The sequence below is a fragment of the Paramormyrops kingsleyae genome, chromosome 2 (genome assembly GCF_048594095.1).
Source record: "Paramormyrops kingsleyae isolate MSU_618 chromosome 2, PKINGS_0.4, whole genome shotgun sequence".
Classification (NCBI taxonomy): domain Eukaryota; kingdom Metazoa; phylum Chordata; class Actinopteri; order Osteoglossiformes; family Mormyridae; genus Paramormyrops; species Paramormyrops kingsleyae.
Genome location: NC_132798.1, coordinates 22,829,518 through 22,840,914, shown reverse-complemented (window position 1 = coordinate 22,840,914; position 11,397 = coordinate 22,829,518). Strand labels below are relative to the sequence as shown.

The 11,397-nt window shown below is 48.4% G+C and overlaps 1 protein-coding gene across 2 annotated transcripts; it reads right to left on the bottom strand.

Annotated features, from left to right (window-relative positions):
* Positions 1–1,498: 1,498 nt before the first annotated feature.
* LOC111839196 (complement factor B-like) lies at positions 1,499–9,771 on the bottom strand. Of its 2 annotated transcripts, none has more exons than XM_023802872.2 (18): positions 9,700–9,771; positions 8,875–9,057; positions 8,479–8,664; positions 7,748–7,921; positions 7,461–7,541; positions 7,058–7,152; positions 6,588–6,687; positions 5,780–5,908; positions 5,132–5,212; positions 4,830–5,033; positions 4,441–4,556; positions 3,416–3,521; positions 3,154–3,304; positions 2,894–2,979; positions 2,634–2,761; positions 2,284–2,383; positions 1,862–1,911; positions 1,499–1,768 (listed from the first exon to the last, which is right to left on the bottom strand). In XM_023802872.2, exons 1-18 carry the CDS (start codon positions 9,758–9,760, stop codon positions 1,643–1,645), a joined length of 2,157 nt encoding a protein of 718 aa, XP_023658640.2. In that variant the 5' UTR covers positions 9,761–9,771; the 3' UTR covers positions 1,499–1,642. The 2 variants fall into 2 exon arrangements, with proteins under 2 accessions (XP_023658640.2, XP_023658641.2); XM_023802873.2 differs by having other exon boundaries at positions 4,830–4,958.
* Between the last annotated feature and the right edge of the window lie 1,626 nt (positions 9,772–11,397).

Sequence of the window (11,397 nt, the reverse complement as noted above, 5' to 3'; positions counted from 1 at the left end):
ACAACAGCGAAACAAAATAGCCAAAACGAATTTCACATGTTGGGAGAACTTCCTGAAAGCGGTCGGGTTTGAGGCTTTGTGGTTTGGGGTTATTTTATGACGGGACTCAGTGTTTTGGCAGGACAGTGACGCACAGAGGCGCGGGGGCTGAGCGCAGACGCTTTCCCTTTATTGCGATTGTTCCGCTGTTAAATGGGAAGCTTTCTCCAGCATATGGCCTCATGTGCCACGTTCTCCCTAATTTCTCCATCACCTGGAACCACGATTCTGCCCTAAGGGACCTATTAGCACGTCTCCCTGGCTCCGCACCTCCACCCGAAAACCCCCTTCCCTGTCTGCTCTCTGATTCTTTTAGCATGTGTTCTGGTTTCTTTCATAAATTGTAGACTTGCCCCTGTGCCCCCCCCCCTCCCCCCCCCCCATCCTGCCCCGCCCCGACAGGCATTTTCATTGGTCTCCAACCACCGTTAAGGGAGCGACAGTCAAAAAAAAAAAACTCTTCTTTACCAAAAATGCTATCATTGCTTGTAAAACTGCAGATGTTTTAGTGATATGGGGTTATTGCCAAATGATTAAATCCCAGAGTGCTCCTTATGGTAAGTAAGGTCCTCATTGGGATGGAAAAGAAAACCTTGTGTTGAGTGTTATGAAAAAAATACTTTTCTCCATGTTTAGAGTCTCTCCCTCTGAAGACCCCAGGTTGTCTTCCCCAACCTGATCCTCGGAGACCCGCAGATAATCGATGTTTTTGCTCCCTCGCAGTAACGTGAACTGTCCAGGGGTTCGGAAACACTGATTTACACAACAGGAGAATCTAGGCCCCTATTTTCAAATGGTCTGTGCTTTCAGTCAGCCCCGGTACTCTCAACACCCCCAAGTATGAAATATAAGGATCACAACAGGGCTGAATCTTTTCCCCATAAGATGGCTGAGCATGTAGCGGCTGGGTTCATGAGTGATGCTTCACTCCAATGTGGACGCTCAGCCGACCCCCCCTCCAACTCAGGAGCCCCGGCTTTTAAGGGCAGCCTGGTGGTAAGGTGACATTTGAACTTTCCAGATGGCATGTTTGGAAAACTCCCCACACTCTGCTCCCTGAGGCATGGGATCCCTGGCTTACACAAGTATGGACTTGGAATCCATTTCCAAGTTTGTCTTACGCTGGTCAGATGTGGAGGGGGGAACAGGGCCAAGGAACGTTGCCACCTCTGACTTTCCCCATAAATGGACACTGTCGTCCCTTAATGCTGATAATTAGTTTATCCTAATAAGTCAGTCAGATCCCCAGCATGCTCTCTGCCCTCGCTTTCATCTCTCATTCGTCTCCCATCTCTGTCGTTACTCACTATAAAATCTCATATTATAAACTGTAAAATGAGCAGAGAAACAAGCGATTCACTCGTGAAAGAAAATTAGAAACAGAGGAGAGGAAGAAATCGTTATTGGCTGGAGCAAATGCTGCTAGGAGAATGAGCATTATTTTAACCTTTTCGATAAATTCATGGTGCGAGAACATCTTTATTTATGAATATTGCTGGCTGTGCTGGCCGGCTGATATTGATCTGTTATTGACAGGTGGTTTGTGGGGGGTGGGCTGTAGAGGGAGAGGGGTGGGTCGGCATCCAGGACGGGCCTCACGCTCTCAGGTGAATCTCATGTCCTGGCCCACGATTTCCCTGATCCAAGGCATGAGCTTGGCCACGTTGGCGTAGAAGCCCATGGTGCCGTTCTGGCAGACACTGGATGTGCCGTAGCTGACGATCCCGATCTGCGGCAGGGCAGGGCAGAGGGGTGCTGTTTCAGCCGGGTCCCTCCTGTCTAAGCTGAGCCCCGACCAGGCGATGAGGCGACCATGACCTACCTGAATCCAGCGTCTGCTCCTCTTAATGACAAATGGACCACCGGAATCAGCTGGCAGGAAAAATCAGGAATGATGGTCACTATAAGAATCCTTCATACAGTGGATAACACTGCATGTTCATTTGCTGGTCTGCAGTTACATGCTTATATCGCAACATCACATAAGCCTAACGAAGACTGTAGTCCTGTATCAGATAAACTCCTTTTATCAGTTATTTTTATTGTGTTTTTTTTCCTGAAACTGCACCCTAAACAGTGTTACTTATTTTAAATGATGAAATCTTTATTTAAATGATTTTAAAAATCTTTCTTGCATCCCCCACCCCCACCCACCACCACCAGGACAAACTGAGTCGGACGTCACTGACTTTGTGTCCTGTCTAGTTCAGCCTAGAGGAAAACCTGGAGGTGAGGCAATGAGACCTTTGCAGGCGTCCACACCATCATCTCCTCTGGCACAGAACTTCTCTTCAGTTAGTGGCACCTTGATGGCTTCTGACTCCTTTCTGCACTGCTGCCGTTGCTGTTTGGAAAATCACAAACTTTTATGAGAATTTTAATCATTTTTAATTATCCCTGATTATTTTTTCTTGTGCCTCCTCCCTGGCTTTGCACCTTATTCTGCCCCAGCTTCAGGCCCAGATGAGCAGCATTTCCTCATGGTGACATGTGACAGGCGGTCAGTCAGCTTGATTGTCTAATGCCCTCCTCATACAGATGTGCACTTTCCCCCAATTCAGTCCCAGAATCAATAGTCATTACCCTTGCCTCACCTTTATCAAAATATTTCCATGTTTCAAGTTGGTTTCCAGAATGTGTTTTTTACCACTGAGCCCCCATCCGGTCACGACGCCGCTCACGGTGCGCTGATCCTCGCCGCCGCGGCCGGTGAGAATGAGATCTGCGAGATGCGACGGGAGCAAAGGCAGACTTAGGCTGCTGCTGGGCGGCTGGCCAACCGCATTGGGGTCACCCTCCCCAGGCTTCGCCGAAGCTTACAGCCCCTTGAAGCTGGCCTGGGCCGCGTTCTTACCTTGATAAAGACAGCGTGAAGTCCAGTTTTGGGAGGGAAGAGGCAGGATGTGAGAGAGAGCAGCTGTGCAGGGGAGACACACAGGTCTGAGAGAGAAACAGGCGCACAGTAATTATATGACACTTTAATTAATCTGTGTGAATCCTCATGTTGACATGTTTGTGTCACTATGTAAGAATATGTATATTTAATTATAGCTGTATAAGTGTAAATGCAAGTGTAATTGTGTGTGTCTGTGAGTGTGTGTTTATATGTCTTGCCTTATCTTGCTGCTGAAGTCCAGCTTCTCCTCCAGTCTGAGTAAAGCGATATCATTGCGAAATTGCGTTTCACTGAAATCCTGATGTATGAAATATTTTTCCACTTTCATGATCCCCACCGGCGACTTGTCCCTCGTCCTGTGTCTCACACCTGCGGCACGATGAACGCCGTTCGCTCTTTATCGACTCTTCATGTTTGCGGCTTGACTTGTTTACACATTAGCAGGACCGCGCCATAGCCTGCAAGCTATACTCAGCTGACCTGTGAGTACAGAGAAATTTCCGGGGTGTTCTCCGCCGAATAGCACGTGCGCGGCTGTCAGCACCCACTGTCTGGAGATGATGCTCCCGCCCGCAATGAAAAGACCCTGATGGAACAAACAGGCCTATTAAACCCTGCCAGGATGGTCATTCTCTGAAACACCCACATATGAAGGTGACAGTATCCTGCATTATTGCACTTTTGCTGTCGACTTCCCTGTGCAAGTGGGATTGGTTGCAGTTCTTTACTGATAAGGCCATGCAAGGCCAATCACAGAAAAGAATAAGAGCATTTTCCATAACAAGGCCTTGAATTAAAATTCATCACAGAGAGACAGCATCAATGGTGCTAGACAGTTATAATCAATAGTTTAAATGTTCTAGTTAGATCAAACTAATATTCTGCAAGAAAAAGTTTAATTAGGATCTATAATTGGTTACAATAATAACCGTCTTCTCCACAGGGTTTCTTAGAAAGGGGAATATCTTACACAGGATTACAGGCACTTGAAATCACAAGTCAGCGAGATGTTTTTGGTGAACAGATACTGTTCGGAGCAATAATTCTGTCGAGGTGTTTGCTTGATGACTTTGCTGCCATTCAGCCGTAAAAGCAGTGACTCTTGTCAGAGTGCATCTCTCCGAATAAATTAGCATTGAACTGTGAGCTGCTCACAGCAAAGGGTTCTAGAAAATTCCCGCTGTCTGTAAGGCTGACAGATGGAAAACAGGGGCTGGGAGCTTTGGGGGTGCGGAGGCCGGGTGAAGCTGCGGTTATAGGACACGCCTGAGCGGAATTCTGCTGCTGAAGCCCAGCCTGCGCCTTCGATTTGTGTGTGGAATCGACTGCATAGTCAATGATGTAACTCGACAAGCTTGTGCCACGAAAGCCCCCCCCCCCCACACATTTCCTTATTGACGACACGCATCACTGATCGTAGCGGAGTCTCTTCTTCAGCTGGGCACGGTGGTTTGTCACCAAAAGGGGCCGGTTCCTGTAAGCGCGGCGCTGAGTTCTGTGTTTACGTTGTAGAGCACTGCAGCCTGCCAGGGCCACTGATGGTCTGCCGAGTTCCTCCCTCTGAAGACCCTCTCGAACCCGCTTTCTCTGTGGCCCCTCACTCCGCAGGCATCCTCCGGCACTGCGAGTGCAACACAGAGTTCAAAGATGTATGGGCTTGGTCTCCATTCTTAATGGATTCCCATCTCACCGCTTAATATCTGTTTTCCATTAGATTCAATATACATATTGTGTGATCTGTTAAACGTGTGATTATTCAGACATCAGTTACAAACGAATTAGCAGCCGGAAATGGTAATACATTAAAACTGACATTTGCCTGCACCATTTACTGTCTGCACAGATCTTTTACTTTAACCGTTCCTTCTTCTGTACACTAGCTCTGCTGTGTAACCTTTGTCCTCGATCTGGCTCAACCCGTCGTAGTCTGGGAGGTAGAAAGCTCTGGGTTCTGCCCTCTGAGATGCTATCGTATCCAGGCTGTCTCTTTCCGCGGCTCCGCCAATGCCGATCACGAAGATCTCTGGAAACGCATGACTGAACATCATTTGGGGCGGTCGCTCTTCCAATTTCACTGTCGAGGTACCTATCTCTTCTGCTGTGGAATTCACAAGTCGTCACCGGTGGTGAGCATACCATCCCCCCCCCCCCCCCCCCTGGGAATTTTTGGTAGAAGTTAGAGGGAGCCGCACTCACCCAAGTTGGCGTCCGGCTTGGGAACAGTGTTGGTCATTTTATGAATAACACTGGATGGGCTTGGGCCCATGTTGTGACGTTCTGAAAGTCAGAGATGAGGTTTACTCTTAGAGAACTCACTAATATAATGCTGATTACCGCCACAAACATTTTACTGTATTGGCATGTGGTTCCCAGGGCTGTGTTTCCATAGGAGCATCTTAAAGAGGTGAGTGTAGCTGTGGCCTTCATTCAGGTTCCGGAATGTCAGTAGAACAACGGAACAACTTTCACATGTATCTTATTCTCGGTTGATTCATTTATGTCAGTATAATTCAGCAAGTATTTCTGTTGTTACTTTTTTTGTTACATGGCTCCGAATCGCTGATAAAAACACAGCGATTATGAACTGTAGTGTGAGACCATCTCACGCTATGCAGCTTCACGGTTAAACCTTTTTACAGACGTCGGTTCAGATGGCTGAATTGAGCATGATGTCGGGCCTTTCTGAATTAATTAAGCTGAATTTTTCTGGTAAAATATCCAGAAATGGGTAACTCCAGCAGACTATTATGATCATCACTGCTACTGTGTGTCTTTGTGTTTGGATCTGCAGTTGGAATGGATGAATATATGAGTTGTACTTTGGGGTCTTGAGTTTGTCAGTACCGTCTGTGATGAGGATGAGGATGTTCTTGGCTGGCGGCTCTCGGGTGCTGACGTTCAGGTTAGTCTCTATGAGGCTCAGCACCAGCTGCAGGGCTGCTCCCGTATTGACGGCCGAGCCGTTGAGGAATTCTGGGACACAGGTGGGATTTGACTGTCACAGGCCAAGCAGCCCGAAGACGCTGGATCTTCTGAACTGTCACCGGCAATTTGAACAATTGGGTGAAGTTAATGAGATTCTTAGAGAGATTAATTAAGAAATTGTTATTGCATGGATGTGTGATGCATAAATACAATTTTATCCAAATATATGTGTTTTTGTCAGACTCAGCTGTTGGTTGTTCACTTTATATTTTTAGACACTTTTGCCCAAAGCAAGGTAAAAAGGAGGCAGACATTTTTTAACAAATGTACAGCTTTCAAAGAGTCAACTTAGATATAAGTTTTGCCAGGATGGGCTTCCAATTATTAATCAATATCTGAAAAAAAATATTTATTCTTATATGTAACTTGTATTCCTCTCATGCTATTCTGTACAGATGGATGCTTACTGTTCTGATACCGCTGCCACACTGAGGTTTTCTATTATTTCTCATATAATGAAAAAAGCATAATATTGCCCCCAGTATTTCTCATATTATACAAGCGAATACCGGGTTATATTGCAGGAAAGGTTTCCTGAAAGTCTGTAAGGAGTTGGAGCAAAACCTAATGCCACCCTCAGGGCTGGTGATTTGATTTGTGTGAATGATGCATGTCAGAGTAATTAAGACCTTTAAACGCTGTCTGGCAGTTTCAGACCCACGCTTACTTTCATAGTCACGGTGATCGACTTCGTCATACTTCACCCTCCTGGCCGACTCGCCGAAGATGATCAGTTCTGCCTTCCTCTTTCTGGAGAAGTCCACAACCTACCACAGAGAACCCAGGGCTACAAGCTGTCCCTCCGTTTCTGCTCCACCCCCCCTCCCCCCCACCGCACCCCGCCCCCCTGAGCACGCTCGTCCATCCGAACCGCAGCCCACTGTTCTCTCGAGTCTCTGATCCCGCTATGAACATCGACAGCCTTCTTGAGGCCAACGTGTGGTTTGAAGACAGCATCTCATGTGACGGGTCCCACCTTACGCCCTAGTGAGTTACACGGATCCTATGGAAAGGGAGGAATGTGTTTCCCCGGAACATTCTGGCAGCGAGCGCTGGTGGAAACGGTCACAAAACCATCAGAAGATGCGGGCAGAAGACGGGCTGTCTGCTCAGATGCTGTTAACACCCCCCCCTCACCTGGCTGCTGTGCCGGGACATAAAATCCAAAGCCGTTTCCATGTTTTCAGCCCCAACGCTCCTGGAAGCCTTTATAATGAAGTAAAGGTGCAGGTCTGCAAAGCACAGATACCCTGAGTACGGGCATGACTCACAGCGGGGTCTCAGGGTAAATATGCAGCGCCCTGTCATCGCTAATTTACTGTAGCATGGAAATGACACACAGTCCTGTATAGGAAAAGCAAGCTGGATTCTATGGAAACTCAAATGCTAAGAAATGTTCTGTTCTACCAGTCTTGAAATTAAATCAAATTTGGGCCCTTTTTTTTAAAAAAAAAAGAAAAACAACTGGGGGCACCCTTTTGCAGAATCCCTCTTGATCCCCAACCCCCCCCCCCCCCCCATTCCCCCTCACATCACCTACCTTGCTCTGGGTTCAGCAGCGCCTGTTCAGACAGGGAGAAGTACTCCGCGATTACATGCGGGCCGTCGTAGGCATGTGGTCCTGTGAAGTCATTTTGGCAGAAAATCTGCATGAACTGATAGCAAACAACTTCTCAGTTACCCACCCGGTCGTCCACCTGATCCACTGTAAACTGCACAGGATAAGTAAGTTGTAAATATAAACGGTAGCAAACAGCCGTCATTTGCACCGTGCCTGCTGCTGTGTATCGAATTCTGCCGGAACCGGGTCGGGTATCGGCTGGGCACCTTCACACACTGGCTGCATCCCGGACCAGCTCCCGTCTTGCAGGCATGTCCTGAGTTTGGGCCCCCGCATGAGCAGGCCGTTGTAGCAGGTGTACCGGACCTGTCTGTGCCTTCTGAAGTGATCCCCCACCCGCAGCCCCCCCGCGGGCACGCCGGGGTTCTCGCACGCCGAGCCTGTGGGTGCAGAGGATTTACGCGCAGAGGCGAGTGCGTCATTTCACACGGTACGCCAGGGCGATAGACGGAACGCGCGATGCTCTATTTACAACGGCGCTTAAAAAAGGCTGCCATAAATTATGGCTTACACATTTTTTCCTCCTAAATGCCCCCCCACACTCCTGGCGTGCATAATAATCCCAACACCCTTATCTCAATTACTAAGCAACGGAACTATTTTCAGATATGGCTAAAGTATAAATGACCATAAAAGTACGTTATTGTAAAGTGAAGGGCAAATGCTTTAAATGCTAACATTTCTCATAAAGCAGAACATTAGTGTAAGTTTATAATGAGAGAAATGCCTAATATCTGACTTCTAAGGGAGCAACATGGGGCGTTTTGTTTGGCTTCCCGATGAATTCTGCCTTAAGCACTGGCGGGCTTTGACTGTGTTACATGCGTGTTCCTCACGCTTATTGAAAGGGCAGGCCCGATTTCTTGGATGCATTTGCACATGAGACACAAGTGATGTTCACTGCTGGTTCACTGGTCCTGGGCGATTGTTTCCTTACCACCAGAATCGCAGACAGCAGGGGGAGCACTCCACTTCCCAGTGGAGAGGCAGGTTATGTTGCGGGGTCCGTAGAGAAGGTAACCTGGTTGGCAGTGGAACCGGACGACGTCGCCGACGCGGTAGCGGGTCTGTCGTGGGGCCAGCCAGCCATTCTCGAGGGTGATGGGGCCACTGCAGTAGTACGCTTGAACAAGAAGACAGGGGGCGCTAGAGAGGCATAATCCTTCCTGTGTGGGATGATGGGTGTTGTTCATACCGGTTTTGCAAGCGACTAAATGAAAAGCAGAAAAGCCTCTGTTGTTACAGTATTGTTGATAAGTGCAACGCGAGTGCCAAAGAAAGATGGAGGGGTATGCAGTGAGACAGCGGGAGCCTGGCAGGCGGCTGCACTCACAGACACAGGCCGCGGGCCGTCTGATCGCGCTCCAGCTGCCGTCCGGCCCGCACACCCTCCAGGACACCGGGGTCGCCCTAGTCCCCGGAGGACAGCTGTACCTCAGCACGCTGCCCAACCAGCATTTGTCAGGAAACAGCACCACCCCCCTGGGGATCTGCACGTTTTTAGGGCACTCGGTATCTGAGGCAGACAGGAACAGATGCGCTGGGACAGATTTACTTTAAAAGGCAGAATTTTAAAGGACGTCGAGGCACCAGGTGTACCTAGAACCAAAGAAAGTCTGCTCGGATAGCGCAGGTTGGATTTTAAAAGGATAACCAGGATTACCTTGGGCTACCTTGCACATTTACCTGCCAGCAATATGCCTTTGTATATGCAGCAAAAATTCACCAATAAACCTTTACTGAAGGTAAAAATACTCTAATTGTGATTAATTGTGATTGTTAGTCCCGCAGTTTTGTGGGATGTTGAGGGGAGAGATCGCATTACCGTAACATCACGCCTTAATTCACACCACTGAAACACGCCTCGAATCTCGGAACCTGGACATGATTGATGTTTGCGAATGGAGAGGTGACACTCGCGCTAAACCGCTAGCTGGTCTTGACGAAGATCACTGATAAGACACTCACAAAACCGCAATGATTATTTGCTTGCATATAACAGGCCGGTCAAAAAAAACAAACAATGCTTCAAAATGACGATTCTGAGCTATAAGACTACAGACTAGCAGTATGAGGTCGTAGCTAAGCTACCGTCTGCTGAGGAATGCAGGAAGAGGCAGACAGGCTGGAAAGGCCACGGGGCGCTTTGCATCCTTACCCGCGCTGACCAGCGCTAACATGAGCACTAACACCAGGATGACGAGCTCGGTGACGGCCATCTCAGCTTCTGCTCAGGCCAGAGCTGTTTGCTGCGTGGACTTTGCTCACGCCGGCGATTAATGAAAAGCCAGAGCGTACGTTTTTAGGTCTCTCTTGAGGGTGTGTTGCAAAACAGCTCTAGGGAATGTCCAGCAGCATTAAGAGGCACCTTCATTTAAGGTGCTTTGGATGAACGGCTCCGCACAGCTAATTAATAGCACATGTGAGACCAAGCCCGCGCTCAGCAGGGCCACCTTCAGGCCTTCCTCGGTATCGCCTCTGGGCACAGCTGGATAAGCACATAACATCCTTTAATCATGGTCCTAACTACTGTAGGTTTAAATAGGTTTAGTCTAATGGGTTTGGGTCTTCCCAGAATAGATCCAAGGCTGGTCAGGGCCTGGATAGGACAACATTGTGATATCTGCCATCTTAATGTAGTGATAATAATATATGCTGTAATATATGTGCAATGTCAGTTTAACATAGCTGGAAATACATTTATTTAATTCATAATTGCTTATATCCAAAATGACATGCATTTCAGGAAGCTGAGTCAGCCAGTCCCAATAGCAATTGGCAATTAAGGGTCTTGCTTGAGGGCCCAATGGTGACGACACTCTGTTGTCCAGGAGATTTGAACTGGCAACCTTCTGATGGTAGACAATGTCCTAACACTCCAAGCCTCACAGCGCCCCTCAGCTAGCTGGAAATGTATTATGTATATTTCTGTTTACTTGGCCATATTAGTCTGTAGACATATATTAATGCTATTATTTTTGCATCGATAGCTGTGTTTCATAACTGGACTTGGAGTTTCTTATATTATAATGGCTGGGAAGGGACATTCCGGTCCATAAAGACCCCAATGACTGGCAGCAAAAAGACAAACGCAGACAATAGCAGCAAGTTGAAGGGCAGCGATGAAGGAGGGCAGGCAGACGGCGTCCCGGGTTTGATCTGCCACTCGGCTCTCCGGTTCCCACATTCCCCTGAGCGTAATCCACTTTGATGATAAACTATATTAACTCCCGTGGCGTAAGTGAAAAAGCACCTGTCGCAGCCCCCCCCCACCCCCCTCATTCGGCTGTCCTGTGGCTGTCATCGCCTTCATGTGATCTGCAGTCCGCACACACACACACACACACACACACATACACTCCCGCACAGACGTGGGCGTACACATGCGCGCATGCGAATACGCTGGGCTTTAATGAACATGTCAGGAGCTGCAGGTCAGCCATGGAAGAGTCTGGGACGTCTTGGCGGGGAGGGGGGTGGGGGGAGCTCGCCCGTCCACTGGGGAAAAGGGCGACCGTGACACTTGATGTGTTTGCCCAGGGCCTGTTACTGTCGGACCCTCCGTGTTTACACTGACGTGCTCCGACAGCCCCCTCAAACACGCCGGGGCCCTACCGCCGGGCCCTTCCTGTTCGGAGCGCCGTCTGCGGCCACACCAGCCCCAAATGTCAGCTCTTTGATTGGCTGCCGTGTTTGTTTTTCCCCCTATTCAGGCAGAGCTGACGGGAAAGACTGTTTACTTAAAAGGAACGACAAAAAAGACCTTGATTTATTATTGGTTGAACTTGTAAAAGACATCAGCCAGCTGACAATAGTCAGAGGTGCTGTAATGCTGCAGTTTTCACACCTTAATGAA

Coding starts and splice junctions, on each gene's coding strand:
- LOC111839196 (XM_023802872.2), bottom strand. CDS start 9,760: ATGGCCGTCACCGAGCTCGTCATCCTGGTGTTAGTGCTCATGTTAGCG. Junction 6,688..7,057: donor TGTCCCGGCACAGCAGCCAG/GTGAGGGGGGGG, acceptor TCTCTGTGGTAG/GTTGTGGACTTCTCCAGAAA. Junction 1,912..2,283: donor TGGTGTGGACGCCTGCAAAG/GTCTCATTGCCT, acceptor TTTTCCTGCCAG/CTGATTCCGGTGGTCCATTT.